The sequence below is a fragment of the Pezoporus occidentalis genome, unplaced genomic scaffold (genome assembly GCF_034315485.1).
Source record: "Pezoporus occidentalis ecotype Australia unplaced genomic scaffold, CSIRO_AGI_Poc_V1 ctg213, whole genome shotgun sequence".
Classification (NCBI taxonomy): domain Eukaryota; kingdom Metazoa; phylum Chordata; class Aves; order Psittaciformes; family Psittacidae; genus Pezoporus; species Pezoporus occidentalis.
The window spans coordinates 1,681,414-1,701,882 of NW_026913997.1; the positions used below are offsets into that span (position 1 = coordinate 1,681,414).

The following is a 20,469-nucleotide window of genomic DNA, read 5'->3' on the forward strand; positions in this document are numbered from 1 at the left end:
ACTGGAAAAGGGGGGTGGGGTGAAAAACAGCAAAGACCAGAATCACATTTTTAACCATCAGGCATGAAAAAGAAATCACTGTCTCTCTTTTCTTACTGTTCCTGCTTAATTAGAAGCCTCTTCCTCCTTATGTATCAGAAACACGTAAAATCCAAGAATTTACACTTCCTCATAATCCCCACTGAATTATATCAAAGTACAAAGCAACATTTTCCAACTCTTTTACAACAGAAAAAACATAAAATACATTCACATACTGCTGTTTCCTGAACTAACAAGTATTTGTGGTTTTCACGCTTCTATATCTTGATGTGTACTTCTTTCAGGAAGCAGGAAGATATTCTTCATCTAGGATTAAAGCAAGAAGACTACCTAAAACTTAACCTTTCACTTTACTCAACTGGTAAGGACAAGTGAAACGTGCCTCCTTACTCCCTTCAGGATACCATTTAGAGCTTAATGTTAACTAACCGCTTAGAACTGAGGAGCCAATTTGATCAAACTGTACAGAAGTGGATTTTCTCTCCCGTAAAGTACTTTAAGTCCTTGTAAAATATATAAAAGGTAGCACAAACCCTGTGGTAATTTTGCAGAAATATTCAGAATAGATTTTGACAAACAGCTCTTCAACCATCCTCAGCTGGCATTTCTGTCACCCCAGAGACATATTAAAACAGATTTCTAACTACACCTAAGCAGACAAGACTGCAACACACCAGAACTTTACTGGGCTTACAGCAATCAGCAGCAGCCCTCTGAAGAGTCACTGCAGACAGTTTCTGGTGCATCCAAGTTTGTATGAGCATGGTAACCACAGCTACAGATCATCCCGAACATACCATTCAGTATGAATTGCCTGAAAGTTTTCTCCATTACCATTCTCCAAATTAAATCACATATTTTAACGCTTTCATCAATAAGAATGTATTACTATCAGGCTGCATGAAACTAATCTAACCAGCAAATTCTTTGCAGTTATTTCCTGCTCCAAATTTGAATACCTTCTCTTGGCTATATTTTGGCTCTCCGTTTCTATTTCAGCAAAACCAAACTCCAAAACAGTTCATTTTGCACACCGGCATTTTAAGCTGCATTCAGAGATTTTCGATGCTTATTATCTATGCTCTTCAAAATCAACGCATACACATATATAAGCACATCCACTTATATACAAACAGGTTCATGAACTGCAATCAACAATTTTGTAAATATACGTTTCCTAGCCATTAATCATCCCCCTTTTTTTTTAATCCTTATGGAGTGAATTACTAACTGAGAGGAGACGCCAATTCTAGTAAGTGAATGTTACCCAACAGGGATATAAAGCTGTCAACACCATAGTGCTCTTGCTTGCTCTAAACTCTCTCCCAGGCTTCATATGTTTTTTAAAGCGATATAAGCCTTTTTTTGCCAGGGACCTTTCTAAAACCTGCCTCTCCTGAACATCTGAGCACTTGTGCTTTATTACGTACAGGTTTTTAAACAGACTGGTTAGATAACTGCTGAAACATATTAGAAAGCACTGTGTTAGTCAGGCAAACTGAAATCGGTCTCTTAACACGCTGGACTGACGCTAACAACATCATAAAAAGTACCAAAACTTTTAAATCCCCCATTAAACACAACCTTTAAGACCCCGTTTATCTTTTTAGTGACCTTCGCTAGTTTATTATTGCTGCTATAATGGCCCTTTGAATTAAGTACGTTCAGGTTAGGAACAAAAAAAAAGGAGAGTCATAAGGCAAAATTTCTCATGAGAATAATTGATTTTCTGTCTACACTACTAAAGCTTATTTTAATACATTTTTTCACTCATAAACCTAGAGAGAAAGCTAAAAACACCTACAGCACTACCATATTTCTCTGTTTCTCAGGGAAGCCACTGGAAAAATAATTGTAGCAAACACTATGATTGTAAAACTTGTTACCAAAGGTCATCAGGCACATCATAGCACGAGTTAGTTGAGAGCTTATTGCTCTGCTCTCAGGGATTAAGTTCAGAAACAAATATTATTACACCAAAAACCCACCTGACAACTAGGAAGGAATTTCAGCATTTACATATCTAAGGCCCAAAATGAGATGAAAAAAAGGATTGCTAGCATCTGTCTTTGCTTTCAAAACCTTCAGATACACTTTATAAAATAAAAATAACATAAAACCTAAAATGGTCTCTAGTTCACAGAAAAATATATCATTTCTCTCCCAAATTAAGTTCACATTCAATAAATGCTAGCGCTTCTTACAGCTTGAAAAATACAAATAAAACTGAAAGACTGACAACTGAAGCCTTGGATGTCATTTCACTATGACTTTCAACAGTTTCCTTTTTATCAAACATTAGGAGCAATACTAGAATAGCCTTTATTAATACTTATTTGAAGAGACATTTTATACTAATGTGCCAGTATGTGAAGTCAGCATCTCCACGAATGTCTACAGCTGCGTTCCACAACTCAAGTGAAAAAATGACCACCACCACAGCCATCACTGCAAAGACACAGGTTTCCAGAAATACCCGAACTGGTGTGATCTGCATTCAGAAAAAGATCACTTGGTCACACAGGTTCTTAAAGATCAAACTTGCAAAGAGCAGAGAAAAAAAAAATATCTGGAAATTACCTACGCTGATTTATCTTGAGAGCAGTTCCAGGAGGAAAAAAAAAATGAAATCAATTTTAAACAGCACCATTATCTTATTAAAAAAAATCCGTCAAAAAAATCCAGCTTAACTAATTTAGTATTGAGTATTATAGAACCTAGGTAAGTATTCACACAAAGATAATTTTCTTTTTGCTTTCAGTATCAATAAGGAGTAATGAATAAACTTTATTATGAATAGCCTAAAACCAAAGAGATTGAGACTGCTTAAAGAACACCCGCTAAGGAGAAACAAAAAAATAATAAAATGCCTCCTGCATTTCCTATTCCCACACACTTTTACATTCCAATCTACTCCAAGTTTATAAACGAGCTTAAGAGCAATGAACGAAAACGTAAGCTCTTAAAAGCTCGCTTTCAGAAATGAGATTCTTTGTCTTAAGTGGAAGAAATCTTCCATAACTTAACAGGCCAGATTCAAGCTGTTCAACCAATATAACTATACAAGCCGGTGAATTTCTCTTGGCTAAGACAACTGCAATTAGAAAGCAACATATATTCCAAAACATTAAAAAATATTCCTTTAAAGTATATTTCTCTAAATGCCCCCAGGAAAAAGATTTTTGTTCCAGTTCTCACATTCTTTAAAATCAGCTATAACGCCTCAGTCTCAAGAAAGGCATCCAAAACTACATCTCTTACTTTTCATATGATTAACTAGTTCATTTTTACAATTATTCAACAGATTATTCCTCCACCGATTTGTAAATGGAATAGTACTACAAGTCTTTCACTGCAAAGCTGATTCTTCTTTTCCCATAACAGTAGAACACAAAACCCAGACATATAGTCATCCAAGAAACATAAAAAACCGGTGAGATCTCTTACCCTTCATTAGGTACATAAATGAATCCTACGTTTTTAAAATGAAATAAAATCTGCAGCCCCTTAGCAAACTTCAGCAATTAGGAAGCCTATTGAGCCAAAGAGGTCTAAAACAAGCATCTAATGGTAAAATAGCTAAATAAATCTCACGTAATAGAGAGTCATGTGATGACCATATCAAAGTATCTCCTGAAGTGTCATTTACACAAAGTCGTTGTGTACAAGCAACTACATTTATGCGTTGCCACGCTGCACATTTTAAAACATAAATACAAGGAGATGGATTTTTTCTTTAAGGTGAAGTTATTTGTGGCCTGCCCTGCATTATTTTGCTCACAGCATCTGGCTAATTCCAAGATTTTTAAAGGTATTTTTCCTAACATGAGGAATACCGTGTTAAACGCAACATCAGAGTCAAGATGAAAAAAAAAAGAGGGTTATTTAGGAGAAGTGACTGGAAAGTTTAGCTACGTGGAACAAAAGGGAAAATAAAAGCAACCACAAGCGTTATTTGAACATGCTCTAAACACAGAACTGACCAACAACTAGATACCAAAGTACGTATGAAAGTTGAAGTATTCTAGAGAATCGCAGGAATGCTTAACAACTAATGCTCGATAATTTGGCTGCGAGAGTTAAAACCCTGCCCTCGTTTTGCCCTGTCCTCTTTCACAACGGCTACAAAACGCTACTCACGGAAACTAAAACCACCCCAAACATATCCCTAAATGCAAACATAAACGCTGCCATTTTTTCCCACCCCGGGGACCCAGCTCTCAGGGTTGTGGCGGTGGGTGTAACACACGTAACTCATGCCACCCGCACCCGTAAACGCAGCCGGGTGACCTAACCTAACCTGGAGACGATGCCGGGCCCCTGGGAGCCGCCGGCCAGGGCAGGGTGCTGGCCGCGGGCTGCCCCGGCGCGATCCGCCAGTGATCACGCAGAAAGCGCCGAGGGCATGGCCCAGCTCGAGATTAGGCCTGGCCTTTGTGAGCCGCCCAGCCAGAGCTCGGGCCTAGGGGTGGCCTCTTGGGGAAGGCGGCCTTCTGACGAGCGGGCTCTGCACGCCGCAGACCTCGGCACCGGTCCTGCCCCGAGACTGCAGCACCGCAGCGGTGTTGAGCAGCTGAGCGCTTTCCAGTGAAAGCGGGCAGTAGCTCGGCGGCCGCCACACGAACCTGCAGCCCCTCCGCGCACGGTGCCGACCCGCCCGCCAACTGCCCCCATGCCAGCGGAGCCGCCGAGCCGAGCCGGGCCGGGCCGGGCCGGACGGCGGTGTCGCCGTGAGCGCGGCCGCACGGTTACCTCCCACGGGCTTGGTGACGGCGCCGTTGGGCCTCCCGCGGGTGCCCATGGGGCTGCCGTTCTGCTCCAGTCTGGCCACCTTCCCGGGAGGGGGTCCTTTGACATCGGGGCTGCCGCTGCCTCTGTCGGGGCTGTCCCGCAGGCAGGGGCTCTCACTCCTTCGCTCCATGCTCGGAGACGCGGCTCCCGCTGGCAGGTCGCAGTAGAAGGAGCACGGACCTAGGGGAAGAGAAACAAGGAGCGCTTCAGCGACCGCCGGCCCGGACCGCCGCCCGGCACCGGGTCCCCTTCGCCCGCCAAGGCCCCCACAGCGTGTCCCCCGGACGGCTCAGGCAAGCGAAACCGGGCGAGTGCCCGGCCGAGCGTGATGCCGCCCCGCGCCCACCGCCGGAGAAAGCACCCCCGCTGAAAGCGAACAGCTCGGCTTCGACGGCCCCGGCCCGGTCGGGCCGCCTTACCAGCTCGGCCCGCGGGTCCCGCTCCACGGCCCCAACCTGCGGCGGGCAGAGGCAGTCATCGTTGCTTCCCGGCCCCCCATCGCGGCGGGCAGGCCGGCGGACAGCCCACCCGCCCGTCGCAGCCAGGTGCTGCGCCCCGGGTCCGGCCTCAGCCCCGGCCCGCCCCCGGGAGCCGCGGGGAAGAGGCTGCCAGTCCTGGCTGCCCCGCTGGCACGGCCCCCCCGCGCCGGCCAGCTGTGCAGCCACTGAGTAGCCGGCTGCTGGCGAGAAAGCCTCTAGCGAGCAGCTCCCGGGAGCTGCCGGTGTACTTACTGCTTATAGCCTGTCTGTAAGTTGGCTGAGTTGGGCTCTGTCCATGGATCAGAAGTAGAGAATCCAGGGTGGAAAGTTTTCTTGCTTCCTCCTCTCACGCCGCTTTCTTCCCTTCTACTGCTTCCCCCCACCCCCAGCCCCCTCCTTGCCCTCCTCCGGGGGTGCCGAGGCGGCGGGGCCGGGGTGCCTGCCCGCTCTGCGCGGGGAGGCAGGGGCCAGAGCCCCTTCCCGGAGGATCGCGGGCAGCGAGCGGAGCGGAGCGGGGAGGTCGGGGCGAGGGGGCGGGGAGCCGCGGGGCCGCCGGCTGCGGCGCGGAGGAGAGGGGAGAGGGAGCCGACTTCTCACACCTTCCGCGGAGAAAATCAATACCGGGGGAGACGGGGGAGGAGAAGAGGAGGGAGCGCCGCTCCCCCGGGCTCCGCGGCGGTGGCGGGTGCCTAGCGGCGCAGGGAAGCGGCGGCGGCGGCCCCCGGTGTGTCACTTTCAATCGCTCCCTCCTCTGCCAGAGACAGCAGCGGCAGGAGGGAGTCGCCACAGAGAGCGGAGAAACGGTTATTAGTTGCGTTGAGTCATCGAGGCAGAGTGAGTCCTTTTTGGGGTTGTCCTTGGTTTCGGGTTTGGTGTGTGTGCACGCCGGTGTGTGTGTGTGTCTGCCTGTCTGTCTGTCTGCGCGGCGTTCCCGTCCCAGGGCTGTGCATCCCAAACATCGCCACCCCTCCTCGCCTCCGACACCCCTCCCCCTTCCCGCCCCCCCGCAAAAATCAAGTGTCGGTGCTATCTCGGGATCGGGTGCAGACGGGCGCGCAGCAACCCACCCCCCGCGGCTCCGGCCCGCCCCGCGGAGCCCCAGCGCGGCCGGCCCGCTGCGCCCAGGGGTGGGAGGCAGAGACCCACCTGGCAGGAAATTAAACACCAATAAATAAATAATACATCTCGCACACGAAAAGCGAGCGCGGTGCCGCACGGAGGGAGGAGGGCGGGCTGGGTGAGGAAGGGGAAGCGCGGCAGGACGAGGCAGTGGTGACAGCAGAGACCCAGGGCAGAAGGGCGCAAGGACAGGGGCAGTCAGGCTGGGGGAGGGCCGGGGGAGTAGGAGAGGAGGAGGAGCTGGGAGAAGAAGGGGAAGGGGGGAAAGGGGTCTTAGAGGGGAAGTCGGAGTTAGGGAGACTGGACCGACCGGGGAGGAGCAAAGCTGCCACCGGCATCCAGTCCAGGCGCCGGGGTCGATCTGACGCAGCCGGTACGGCCTCACCACCTCCTGCCACACCGCGACCCTCGCGGGGCGACGAGCGACGGCGGGAGCCCCCCCGCCACCTCTCCCGGCCGGGGCGAGGCGACAGCAACTTTTCCGGTGCGGCGGGGGCTGCCACCCCGAGGGCCGGTCCCGCTTCCTCCGGGGAGCTGAGAGCGGGCGGCACGGCACGGCCGCAGGTAGGGCCCAACTGCCGCTCTAGTCCCCGCGCCCGGCTCCAGGCAGTTACCAGGCTGGCCCTGAATAATTGATGGTGGGGGCCGGGAGGAGGTGACAAGCCGGCAGGGAAGCGCTGCTGCTGCCACCGCTAAATTATTTAATAGCGGTGCTCCGGGTAGGGCATGACAGCGCTGCCTAAGTGCAGCCGGCGGGAAGAGAACGTCTCCGGCGGGGAAGTCGCGGCGGGGCGGGCTCGGTCGCCTCGCCGGTCGCTCGGCAGCAGCCACCTCCCCCTCGGGTGTAAGGTGCACCGCGCCGCTCCCCGCGGCGGGCGGTGGCGGCGCGGGCGCTTCCCCCGGCGGGGCCATGCCCGGCAGCGCGCCCCGAGGGCTCGCAGCGCCCCCTGCCCGGCCCGGGGGGCGCAGGGGAATGAGCCGGCGGCCCCGAACCGCCGAGCCCTCCCCGCCCGGCGGCGGAACGAGCCCCGCGTTAAGGTGGACCGAGGAAATCCCCTCCAGCGCGGGAGGGGGGAGGCGGAAGGGAGGCGGTGGGGAAGTAGTGGCGGCGGTGGGCACCGGGATGCCCACCGCCGCCCCCCACACACACCTCCCGTCCGCCGCTGGCTCCCTTCAGGGCACCGCCCTCCCCGCCGTGCCCCCTTAAGAGCTCTGCCTTTTACGGTGGCGCCGGAGGGTCAAAAAAAGAGGGGGCTATGGGGGGGGGGGGGGGTAGGGGGTGTCTGGGGCCCCCCCCGCCCCGGGCACGGAGGGAGCACCACCGGGCAGCCCTGGCGGCAGGTTTCCGTCCGCCCCGTGAAGGCGCGGGGAGTGCAGGGTGGGCAGCAGCGGTAGCCCCGAGCCCGCACGCAGTCATCCCAGAGCGGCGAGCCCTATCAGTGCTGCCGTGGGGTTACGAGGAGGAGGGAAGAGCAGGTCTCCCGCGGGAGTACGGCCGGCGCTGGCCCCGAGATGCCCCCCTCGTTCCCTCCCAGCGGCAGTGACAAGGCCGCCCGCCCGCCCGCCGAGCGCTCGGGGCTCGCTGGACTCCCTAGAACCAGTGCCGGGAGAAGCAGCGGATCCCCGGTCAGGGTAAGAGAAATAATCGCTTCGCTCCACGTCCGACCCCGAAAAGCAGCGCCAAGTGCGGCTTCTCCAGCCCCGGCCGATGCACTCGCGTCTCTTCTCTCCTCGGAAGGGGCAGGGGAATCGGCCGCCAAAGTCTGGACACGGTACCAGCCTTCCTCGGGACAAGCAAGCCGCGAACGGGGGTGGGAGCCGGACCCGCCGCCGGCTGAAGTTTGGGGGAGCCAGAAAAGAGGCGGGGGCCAGCGGAAGGCAAGGGCGGGGGGACGCCGCCCGGGTTCGGGGGTCCGGGAGCTGTCGGATGAGCGAGCGCCGGTGCCGGGAAAGCGGAGGTTGCGGAGGAGGAGAGAGCTCTGCAGCGGCTGCCGCCGGCCAGGTCTCCTCCTGCCGTCCCTTTTGGAGAGGCAAAGTTTGGAGAACTCTCGGTTTTCTTTTTAAATAACTCGAGCTAACTTTTCTCTCTCCCCCCCCCCCTTTTTTTTTTTCCCCTAAATCCGATAAAGCTTAGCAGCCGCTCTCACATGGAAGTAAACCTTTTCCACCAGCTATCGAATAATCGAATAATGTTTTGTTCTTACCTTTGATGTTGAACTACGAATCCCCGCGGATCAATGGCCAGAAAGTTAGAAGAATTGGTGATTTAGGACTTCAGTACTTCTGGAAAAAAAAAAAATGCCAATGGTTTAGCCAGGATCTTCCCTGTCTGATTCGTTACTATTATTATATCTGATGATGTGGATGGATGGAGAGATTCAATCCAAGCCCATTAATGAGCTATTTTATAAACACCACCGTCTGAAGATCTTCATTTACATTTTGTCAGTGATCCTTTCCTTACCAGCGGAGACGTGTGGCGGCAGAGCGATTACAGGACTTTAGTAAAGCTCCTCTAAGAGCACCACTGCCTTGTTAATCGATTAATATTTTATAAAGCGTAAATATTTTATAAAGTTTTTAGGAAAACTATCGATTCTAAATTATTAAACTAGTCAAAAGGGCATTTGAATAATGCATACAATTAAATACATTTAAATATATATGTAGCGATTGCTTTATTTGCAATGAATACCCTGCACCTTTCTCTCGCGTTCGTTTTTTTTTCCCCACCGCAGCTGGTTTCTTATTTGCATGTTCACTGGAATATCGGCATTGCCAAATACGTGTTTATTCCTGTGTTTGTAAACTGAACGTTTACACAAATTACTCTTTTAATTTCGAAATCGAGAGCGGTAATCATTTGAGAGTTTCGACGCGGAAGCAAAAGGGCTTATTCATAAAACTGAGGGGAAACAGAACCAAGCGCGTATAAATTTTGCTGGTTGGTAACTTCTGGTTTGTAAACATCACTTGACAGATTTTATGATACACAATGCTTATTTTTCTTTTACATATTTTTTTCCGAATAAAAGCCTTTTATTTCTGTTTCAAATTATAAATGCCTTTTTTTTTCTTCAGTGCATAATTTTCACATGTTGTCCTTATTTCCACTGGAAAAAAAAAGGCGATTATTTCCCATCGCTTTCCCCATTCGTCCTCGCTATAAACCTCGCTATAAAAAGAACTGTTTATTTTTAATACTTTTTAAATTAATAATAACAACAACTTTTCCGTTTTCTAACACGAACTCCAGTAGACTTTTCTGCTCTTGCACTCTGTTGAGAGCAGGAGTGGGTGCGCTCCTTGTCCCCAACGCTCCTTGTTACCGAAGTTTATAGACGCCTCAAGTGGTTGATAGCCAAAAAAAATTTGAACAAATGAACAAAAACACCTCCTTGGAAAAGTTTGGTTTTCATTAACTATCGCTTTTAAAGCCAAAACGCATGGAAGCGATCGTAGCTCCGTGCCTGCACAGGCTTCAGAGGCGGGCGGCTGCAGCTGGGGCTGCCGTGGGCTCCCGCGCCTCGGCCGCCCGCGGTGCTGCCCCCGGGCCGGGGCCGCCCTCACCCCGCACAGCTGCTCCCGAAAGCACCGCTGTCCCCGACAGAACCCGACGGGCTCCCTTGCGCTCTCCCCTCCGCCGGCTTCCTCCTGTTCCGCCCAGTGCCTCCTGGAGGCCGCGGCGTCCGTGGGACGCCAACCCCACCGCCGGGCTGGTGTCCCCGCGGCGCGGCGGAGCGCTGCGGCCAGGGCCGAGGAGGGACTCCGGCCGCCGCACACTTGGGTCCCGGGGGGCGCCGGCCTGCCCCCCGCGGGCACTACTTCGAAGCGCGGAGGCCCAGAGCTGCCGCGACGATGCAGCGGCCGGCAGAATGGGAGCGGGGTGGTCCCGCAGCCCCGGTGGGGCAGCGCCGAGTGCCCGCGCGGTCGGAGGCAGCAGCAGGCACCGCCGAAGCGGGCTAACTCGGCAAGGGGAGAGCGGCTTCCGCAGGCGAGGACTCCCGTCTCCCTGCTCACTCGCGGCCTGAGCTCCCTTCCCAGCGGCTGCCATCGCGATGGGACCAAGCCCGAGGCCGCTCCTCGGGGCCGGGACCGGACCACCCGCCCGACCCATCCCGGCGTCTTCCCCTTCACACAGCGCCATCGCGCGGGCACCGGCGCCGGCGCAGCCCGAGGCGGCCGCTGCTCAGCCCTGACTGTGGCCCCGGTGCTCCGGGGCGGCCGGGCAGGGCGAGCACCACCTGCTAAGGGGGGCGCCCGGGCCCCTCCTGCGCCGACCCTGCCGACCTCCACTGCGCCGCTCCGCCCTGCCGCCTTGCCCGCCGCGCTGCATGCCGTCGAGGCTCCGGTACCCGCGGCCAGGCCCGAGCAGGGCATAAAGGCCGGCCCGGAAAAACCCGTGGGGACTGACCTCCTGCCCGGTGCGCTCTTTTGGCGCTGCCCCCGCGGATGCGGAAAGGCGCTGCGCAGCCGAGGAGCCGGCCTCCCGTTCCGGAGCAGCCCCTACATTTAGCTCCCGCCGTCGGGGACGAGCCGTCCAACCCTACTGCGCCACACTACCGCGGTCCCTAGCTCGGCGCCAGGTTTAGGAGGTGAAGCTAAAACGAAACGAAAATATCCCTGATCCCAAGGGCAGGAGGAGCTCAGCCCTTCCCACAGCACTTCGAGGGGAGAGCTCCATCTCCCCCCAACAGGAACACAGGCGGGTCGTCGCCCTTTCCCAGCCGCACACCACTGCTTTGCTGACGGCAGACCAAGCCTAAGCGGGCAGCTGCCCAGACGTCGAGCGCGGCAGCTGCCCGGGCGCCTGGCGAGTCCTGGCTCCGCGGTACAGCGCCTTGGCCCCGAGGGAGCTTCCTCAGCCTCTTTGGGGTCCGCACGGCTCGTTCGTGCTGTGCGGTGTAAAAGGCGGGGGGGGGGGGGGGGGGGGGGGCAAGAAACGGAAAAAAAAAAAAAACACAAAACAAAAAGCGTCTTCATGGCGCCCGAGTTCCGACGGAACGAGTATCTCTGCAGACTGCCCTCGCCTTCATCCTTCCCCTCACTGATTTTATTAATAAATCCTTTGCCGCTAACACTAGTTATGTATAGAAGGAGCTGCGGATAAAAAGAAATCTCTACAGCCAAACATACAGGGAAGGGAAAGACTCGGCCGGAGCTGTTATTACACCCTATTTCGGTGTCAGAAAGCAGCGCAGCCCCGGCGAGGCGAGCGCACGCAACGAGCTGGCCGCCGGGCCGCCTGGAGAGGGGCTGAGCCGACCGCTGCCAGGGTCCTGCCCGGCTCCCTCCTGCCCTCCGGCTCCCACTGCGATCTGCAGCTTCCCCTTGCTCCTCACAGCCTTCTCCAGCTCTTGGCTGTCCCGCTGGCCGCAGGCTTGCGGTTTTCCCGCAATCACACGCTGCAGTGAGAGCCGCGAGGGATTTCCTCCGTGAGATTTCACGCTCATCGACCCGCCTCACCTTAGACTTCAGAGACTCTTCGGTTTTGTACAGCTTCTCTAAAATAATGTTTAGATTTGTCAACTGTCAGGAGCAGAGAGCACAGACCGAACCGCCTGTGCCCTGCGGCTCTTCTCCTTCAAATTAGCAGTTTACAATTGGAAACGAAGGAAGAGTTTTACTACCTTCGTTGCGATTAAGGAAAATTCCTTAGATCCGAGAAAGAAGTGACTAACAAGTTCCGAGACGAGCCCCGCCACCGAGCACCAGCTGAGGCTGCTGGCTGCAGCAGCCCAAGGCCACTCCGGTGCCGTCTGCCCCGGGCCGGGCGGCGCGTCCCTCTCTCGCCCCGAGATGCCCGCGCCGAGCGGCGCTGCCCGGAGAAACGCGCGTCCCGCCTGCCGCGCACCGGCAGAGCCACGGCATGAACGAATGCGGCGGGGGGCTGCAGCGGCGAGCGGCCCGCCTCGGCCCGGGAGCCAGCCCGATGCGTGCCTTTTCACCCAGAGGCGTTTGCGGAGTGCCCAGGGAGCCGCTTTTACCCCCAGCCGTCTTATCGCTTAGGGCTGATGCGAGAGACGGCGGAGCTCAGCAGGACATACCAAGAGTGCAGGGCGGAGGACTCGTACCCTAAGGCACGAATCGTTAATTGCAACGATTTAAGTAAATTAGCAAGAGCCCTTCTCCCCCGCCCGGCTCCGACCTGGAAGCAGAGTACCACCCGCCCTCGTTGGACACCCACCGCCTCCCAAACTCAAGTTCCTGCTGCCGGCGGGGACCAGACAGGAGTAGAGGCCCCAGCAGCGCCGGGAGGACAGAGCCGATTCCCAGCGCCCTCCCCGAGAGCAGCGCTCAGCCCTAGCCTCGCCGTCTCCGCCGTGCTCATTCCTCAGGACGCGGCTGAACAGAGACTGACTCCTGAGCAGAGCAGGGTGACATTTTCCTCCTAAATCCAAATTTCGTCTTTAACACTCTGATCTTTGCACGCAAAACACCCGTGAAAAATCAAACCACCAACAAACGCGTACAGAGAAGCCTCCGCTCTGTGGCGCAAGGCAGCAGCTCCAGCCGGCTTCTTGCAGTAGAGATGGTGCTCGGGGAGCGCAGCCATGGGGGAACCTACCTCCCCCCCTCGCTCCCCCTGAAGCCAAAGGCAGGTCATTCTGAGACAGAGCTGAGCCCAGCCGGCAGCTGGTGAAGCCGGGCTGAAGGGACCGGGCTGAGAATTTAGCCGTTTATGTGCAAATAACTGAAGGTTGCTGCTCTGCTCAGTGAAAAGGGGCAGACATTGCAGGGGATTTCGAGTGAAGATAAACAGAGGTTTTATTGAACTACAAAAGCTAAAAATGCCGTTGAACAGATCAAGGAAACGCACCCTAACGCACACGAGCACCAAGCCTCCCACAGCCCAGGTCCAGCAAACGGCAGCCAGCTCAGAGCCTTCCCGGCCCCATGAAACGGGCTTGCCCCCGTCCCTAGCGAAATCTCCGCACCTGAAGAGCTGCAAGGTACTGGCGGGGTGCCGCTCAGCCGCTTCAGGCTTTGGCAAGCCCTGTACTGCTACCAGTGGGGCTCAAAGGGCGCGCTCTCTGCAAAGGGGACACCCATGTAGCTCCAGGGCAGGAAAAGGCCAAATCCTGACACTTTTCCTCCTGCAAAAAGTCCTATCATCTTTTCCCGTGGCCTCAAAACTCTGCCCGCCTATATGAGCAAACACAAAGAGCTTTCGGGGCCAGGACTGGTACTTGGCCTGCAAGAGGACCACCTGGGGTCTGAGGCTGCCCGCCCGCTCTCAGCAGGTTCAAGGTAGTGGGAGGGCAGTCCCGGTGGCCTTGCAGAAGCGTCACCCTATAGCCTGAACGTGGCTTCATGCGGCTGCAGATACCGGGGCTGCGGAGGCCTGCGGATACTGCCCGGAGCCTGCCCGCCGTCTGCCGGCTGGGCCGCGCTGCGCTGCCCCCGCTATGCTTCCACACGTCCCCATCCAGCCCCGTGCCCCGGCGGCGTTCAGGGAGCGAAGCGGGCCGGCATCCTGTGCCCAGCAGCCTACGAAGGCAGCCATCTCTCAGCCTCGCGTGGGGGGGGGGGGGCAGCGAGAGGTACCCATGGGACCTCGCATCGCTGTCACGCAGCGAGCTCGACTCCTCCTTGATCCTTGTCTGCCACTAGCCCGAGCGCTTCACCCGGCCTGCGGGGCCGGAAGGCATCCGGCTGTCCCGGCTCCCCGCCGCAAGCGGCCAGTGCACTTCCGTGATAGATTTCAGGTTTGTGAGGGACGGGTTAGCAGTACCCGCAGTTTGAAATCCCATTACAAAACCGGACCAGACGCAATGCTCGTCTGCTTCCCATCACGGAATCACTCCAACCAAATCAGCATCTAACAAGCGAGTTTGTCCCCAGCGGGTACGACAGTTCTCGCTTCCTCCTCTCCGTGAACCGCTGCACTTCTGCCCCAGGAAGTGCCTTTCGCCCACACCGCCCCTGCGGGTGACACGATTATTTCTCCTCCTGGCCAGCGTGTCGCGGGGAGCCGGAGGCACCCTGGTCCCCAGGGCGAACGGGCGCCGGGGCTCAATCCGCGCCGCCGCGCCTCTCCGGGGTCCCCCGCCGCCGCAGCCTCCCACCCTCCTAAAGACGAACCGTTCCGAGATCTCTGCGCTTTGTCAAGCCGCCGGAGTATTTGACAGTCACAACTACCTGTAAATATTCTGACTGGTTTGTATACGAGACACTTTTTTAGCCTCAAGCCTGGCAAGTCTCACCCGAGAGGAGCTGTAACACTACCGCAACTTCACCGCGCTCCGCTCTCGAAGCTGAAGAGCAACTGCTGAGCCTGGGAGCGGTAGGGACAGCTACCGCTTTCCTCTCCCCGCACCTTGAAATGCGGTAGCCAAACACTTGATTTAAAATGCTAACAGTGAGGCGAGAATTCAAACTGGTAACAAAGAGGTGCCTATTAACAAACCATCCTTTCGGGGACAACAAACGGTTCACGCACGGGCTGATGTGACAGATTTTCAAGCATACTTGCGAACGCAGTTTAAGGAAAAAAAATAATCATGAGATCAGAGCTTCTCCCTGCAACACTCCGAGATTTCATAATCGGTCTGCCCAGTTTTTACTTCAACCTCTCCTTTTCCTACCCATTACACAAAAATTAGCAGCGTGGAATTACCTGTCTGCTTCTTTGTGCCTCTTTCAAGCAAAGGAAGTAAAAGTCACTTCACCTATTAGCTTGTGTAAGTAATAAAGAGGTGGTAACTTGGAGCTACCACATTTTGAAGATAGCGTCATACATTTTAGCATAAATAAGGGCGTTATAGCTCTAGTGATTACTGGATCAATTCATCAGTGCAACAACTTGTGGCGCCTTCGGTTCTTAGAGAGTATTTGTTCCGTCACTGGGAACAGCTCTGTACACCCCGCCTCGCTAAGACAGACAAGAACGGCAGCAGCCCCGCTGTTTCTGGGGCGTCTCTGCGCGCGTTTATTGAAGGGAAAGGCAGTTTGTGAGCGCCTTCACTCTGTATCAACCTGTTTTGAAACAGACCCGATGGGATTTCTCTGGTTGCAGCATCTCCCTCCCCCCCCCCCCCGCAACGAGGACAAGGTGGAGATGCAGCGGCTCCCGTAAGAGAGCGTCGTGGCGTGGGGCTTCAGCCTCCCCTCGCACAGCAGCGAGGAATTTGCCTAACTTTGCGCAAGTTTCACAGCCCTGGGCTTTTTCTAAATCGTTTGCAATAAAGGGACTGCTTAAGAGCCCAGCCATGCTGCCGGCAAACTCCAGAGGCTTTTCGCAGAACTGCCTCCATCCGACTGAGGGGTCGAGAGTGGGGCGCACGCCTGGGATGGGTGAGCTCCCGACACCCCACGCCCCGCCGGTTCTAGCCCCTACTCCGGCTTGCTCCGCTCTCGGTGCCAGAGGGAGCTCCGAGCCGGCTCATCGCCAGGCTGGCAGCGGTACTTCCACCGGCAGACACTGTTGCTCGTACCGGTGGGAGCCCACAGCCCCGCCGGCATGCTGCACTGGGTAGGACGGGGACACGGAGCTTCATCAGGTATTGGACTGCTGGGAGAAAACCCACCCAGAGGAAGCCGGGCTCCGGTCCCCGTGGGATGGGAGAGGACGGACCTGCTCCTGCCACCCCGGGAGGAAAGTGTCAGCAGCATCCGGCTTTGACGCTTTCGGCCTCGGCGACCCTCCCCAGCTGACTGACCGCCCGCGGGCGGCGGCGGCAGGTGCTGCGGGGCGAGGCGCGCCGTTAGACCGGCACACCGGGAGACCCTCTGCCAGCTCACCCTTCGAGGCGTCTCCCGGGCAAGACGAAAGGGTCGGGTGTGGGCCAAGTGCGCAGGCAGCAGCAGAGCCCTTCTCAGCCCAACGGGCACTGCCTGTCCCCCTGCCTTAGCCGTTAGGAAGGCCAACCGGCCACAGGTACCCCGCACGCCGCGGCAGCTCAGGCCACGGGAGAGGGCCCGACCTCTGCGGACCCTTTTAAGTGCTCATGGCGCGGGGCCTTCCCGCTCTCCCGAGGTGCCCTTCCTCGGGTGGGTGCTTCTCGGCTTTCCCTTTCCGTGGTTGTGAAACGCTGTCACCACTATCGCAGAGTGTCGACTCTCCCTGCAAAAACCGGTCCTTACAACTGGACGGGAGGTTGCAAACAGCATTGCTAACCCCATTCTGCCGTTTGTCCTCGGCATTCTCACCCCACTCAGGGCCCTTCTGGCAAGTTATGGTGGCATCTGCACACCTACAAATAGAAGCAATTGTCCCAGGTTTTCACCGCCAGGTGGATTTTTTTTTTCCTAGTCTTGCATGATGTGCAGCTGTACCAGCTGGAAAAGGGGATAAGGGATGCAGTGGGACCACACAGCCAGTCTAGCTTCAAGAAAGATGGATCCAGGGCTGTGTTCGCTACACAACCTGCCCGGGCCCACCGTTTCTCGCCCCTGTTTGTGCTCACTCTCCCCACGGTGAAGCTCACCGGACCCGGCTGTGGGGTGATGGGGAGCCTGTCAGGAGCTATGCGCCCTGCCCGAGAGCTGGCACCGTTGAGGGCAAGCCCTCCATCCTCACTGACCCTTGCCTGGCCACCAGGAGCCCGAGGGCTCAAGCGGCCACCGGAGCACACTGTCCCCCGGGTGGGGACGGGGACAGGACCCGTCCTGTTTACAGGCTTTCCGACACCCTCCGAGGCTGGGAACCGGGCGCCCTGGGAGCAACTCCCTGCCTCTGGTCCGACCACAGACACACAAATATCTGCAAACTAGTCGCAAGCGGACGAACAAAATCCGACCTCCAACCGCCCCGCCGGTCCGGCTCGCCTGCGTGTGCGGCCGGAACCCGGCCCGCGGCCGGCCCCGGGGCGGTAGAGAGGCTGCTGCCCACCGCCCCTCCAGGTCTCAGCCCCGTTCCCGCCGGGAGAAGCCGAGGGGGTGGTGAGGGGTGTTGCCGACGAGAATCAAATAAATCACTTTCTCAATTTCCATCTTGATTATATAGTCCTGCTTTTATGGGCCTGCCCGGCAGCCTGTGCCCACGGATTTACACCGCTTTCAAAAGCTTTGACAGTAAAATCCCAGTGAACTCCAAGCACCCGCCCACTCCCACAAAACAAACGGGAGCACAGCGTCAGGCTAGGCTGACCTCCCCTCTGCCACCCCACAGTCCTCGGGTTTATTACAGCCTTGGATGTCTTTCAGCTTGGGAAAAGAAAGAGGAGAGAAGTCTGAGGTCTATTAATATATTTGCGATTAAGACAAGTAACCCACACGATGTAGCAGCCCCTCCCTCTTAACAGCTTCCTCATTTCTGCCAAGACAGTTTACTCACTGCGGCTAAAACAAGCTCCCTGATCCCTTCACAAAAATTAGAAACAACAGCTAATAAAGCAGCAAAATAGGAGGTAGGCTCCATGGGAAACCAGGCATGGAAAGTAACTGTGCAACTGCCAGGCTGGATTGCTCTTTCATATTCATGTCTGATGGACAATGTGCAGCTCATTTCCCCAAATTCTTCAGGATTAGGCCTGGATTAGGCTGCAGCTGGCCGTCAGAGTGGACATGTACAGCAGGGTATGGCCCTCAACTGGCAGTGGAGAGATTTTTCTCTTGGAGATGGCAGTGGGGTTCACTGGTGGCTCACATGTCAGCCCCTCACTACCCAATTCTGTACAGTCAAGGATTTCCCAGCAAGACAGCAGAGTTCCTGAGGAGATCTGGGCTGTCTGTCCTCCCAGAGGCCTCCTTGGAACAAGACTCCTATAGTTTTTCATCTCCAAACATAAAAGTAGCATATACAATAGTATATATATTTGTTTTGAAACCTTTTAGTGATTCACCAACCAAGAAAAACTGTGCTAGTGTCCACAAATTAACAGGCTACCTTTTGAGATGTCTTCCACCAATGGCTGCAAATAGACCCAGTGACTCCCCCTCCCCATAAGTCATAATAGATGCACAACTCCCTCTAAAAACCTGTAGCTGATGGCTGAAACAAGCCGAGGTATAGAAATTACAAGAGGGACCTAAAGAACTCTATCAGAACAGCAAGCCCCTGTCAGTAATGAGCAGCTGAGGGATGAGAACGGAACACTGGAACAGGCTGCCCAGGGAGGTTGTGGAGTCTCCTTCCCTGGAGACATTCAAAACCCGCCTGGACACATTCCTGTGTAACATTATCTAGGTGTTCCTGCTCCGGCAGGGGGATTGGACTAGATGATCTTTAGAGGTCCCTTCCAATCTCTAGCATACTGTGTGATACTGTGAGTGGAAGAGGGCAGTCCGGTTTTCACCTCCCTGATGTGAGCTGCCTAAAGTAAAGGTGCAAGACAAACCAGAGAGTCTCTCTAGACAAAAGAGAACCATCCAAGGAAGAAAACATGAATGTACCACCTGCAGCAAAGAAACTTTGTCCTATATAGTTGTCAGCCACCAGACACAAAGCCGCAAGTAACATGTCACTATTCCTGGTGTTCATGAACTTCGGTGTTTAAGATTTAAAATGGAGGTGATTATTTGTGATACCCTAGATGTATTCAGAACCCTGTCTCAATGCTGCTGACTTATGTCCTGCATAATTCAATTCCCAACACAATTTTAATTGCAGAAAGAGGTGGTTTTTCTTTTTCATTTCCTGCCTGAAGCACAGCTAATAAAGACAATATAAGGCAGCTTGCTCCCCTTCCCTTCAGTAGTTCCTGTTCAGCATGAGTTGAAGTGACCGCAGTGAATAATTTGTCTTTGGGTCAAGGTCACGATCCCATGTCAGCCTGAACACAGCACTGCCTTTGAAGCCAGCAGGAGCCTTGCACAGGAACAGCTCAGGGATCATGCTACTAGTTTGTAATGCAATCTGGAATGCTTTAGAATCAGAAATCATTATAAGATTTGAAGTTACAGTCCTGATGCAACCTTTTTGTAAACGGTAAAAAAAAAAATCATTGGTACCAGGTCACACTGTTCTGTGCTCTCATGCAAGCTCTGCTCTAGAAATAGTGCCAGTATTTCCTAGAAGTTCTGGGGTAATGCCTGCTTTTATGCAGTTTCTATTGGGCTCACTATTGCTCCTAGAAAAGTGGAGTTGTTGGAAGATGCATTTGGTTTTCCTTACTGTTTTGCAAAAGGTTTTGTTTTGCTGTTTTGGAGGGGGTTTTAATAACAAACAATTAGAAATAGCTTGTCCTCTACAAAGATGCCTTTTCAAAGCACTTAGAATGAGTACAAGCAGGGGAAACAGGCTTTGAAAGAAAAATTACTTTGGACAAGTTTTGAATTTCAAACATAGTCTTTGTTTATATTTGACTGACAAAATGCCTCTCAAATATTCTTTGAAAGGTGATTACATTAGGCAGGGGCTATTTTAGCAATTTCACATCTCATGGCACTATTGTATACAGGGATCTGTCCACCCACTTCCCTCACTACAGTCACAGCTTCATGAGCCTTTATTCAGCCATCTTTCACCACTTCTAAAGTCATGCAAACTTTTTCATTTCTTGCAAATTAAAGTCAACCTCTTCTGTGCCACAAAGTCTTTTCTAGGACATTCTGGTAGGCTGCAGAATCACTTCTGGCCTGGTGGAGAGGTTGTGTTTAGAAGTTTGTAGTAACACTATGCACGGAGCTGGGCAGGAAAAGTTTTCCTGGTTTTACAAAGTTTTAGAGTCTTAGAGGATAACAGACACCAATTCCCATTTCAAATCACAACACAAGTATGATGAAACATTAAACATTTCAACTTAAGGGGGAGGAGAGGGAGAATGAACTTATACTGCAAGCCCTTTCCAATTACATATCCTTCCTTCTCCATTCTCTTTTTTCTGTAACTTAGGAAAAGAGCACAAAGCCCCTTCCGTGAAGGCATTGCACAGCCATGACAAAGTGGAACATTCAGTTATTCCTATCACCAGCTCAGGTGCTGAAAACTTCAATACCCATTCAAGTTTTGAGTGTCAGGAAAGCTCTCACTGTTCTTACTTTCTAGATAGTCTCAACACCACCATATTTTGATGTTCCTGCTGTACTTGTGCATCTCCTGCAATAAAAACTACATTAGTTGATATATTTAAAAGTTTTAAAATACTCTTTTAAT

The 20,469-nt window shown here is 54.0% G+C and overlaps 1 protein-coding gene across 4 annotated transcripts in view; it reads right to left on the reverse strand.

Moving 5' to 3' along the window:
* SATB2 (SATB homeobox 2) overlaps window positions 1-15,067 on the reverse strand; it is a 140,216-nt gene extending 125,149 nt beyond the window's left edge. The window contains exons 1-3 of one of the 4 annotated variants that reach the window (XM_062619731.1): window positions 15,052-15,067; window positions 8,636-8,714; window positions 4,795-5,013 (exon numbers count right to left, since the gene is read on the reverse strand). In XM_062619731.1, coding sequence (XP_062475715.1) covers window positions 4,795-4,963 — 169 coding nt within the window. In that variant the 5' untranslated portion in view covers window positions 4,964-5,013; window positions 8,636-8,714; window positions 15,052-15,067. Of the gene's footprint in view, window positions 1-4,794; window positions 5,014-5,252; window positions 5,527-5,564; window positions 6,259-8,635; window positions 8,715-10,256; window positions 10,682-15,051 lie in introns of those variants that run through there. The other 3 variants (XM_062619732.1, XM_062619730.1, XM_062619733.1) reach the window with 3 other exon arrangements.
* Window positions 15,068-20,469: the final 5,402 nt, after the last annotated feature.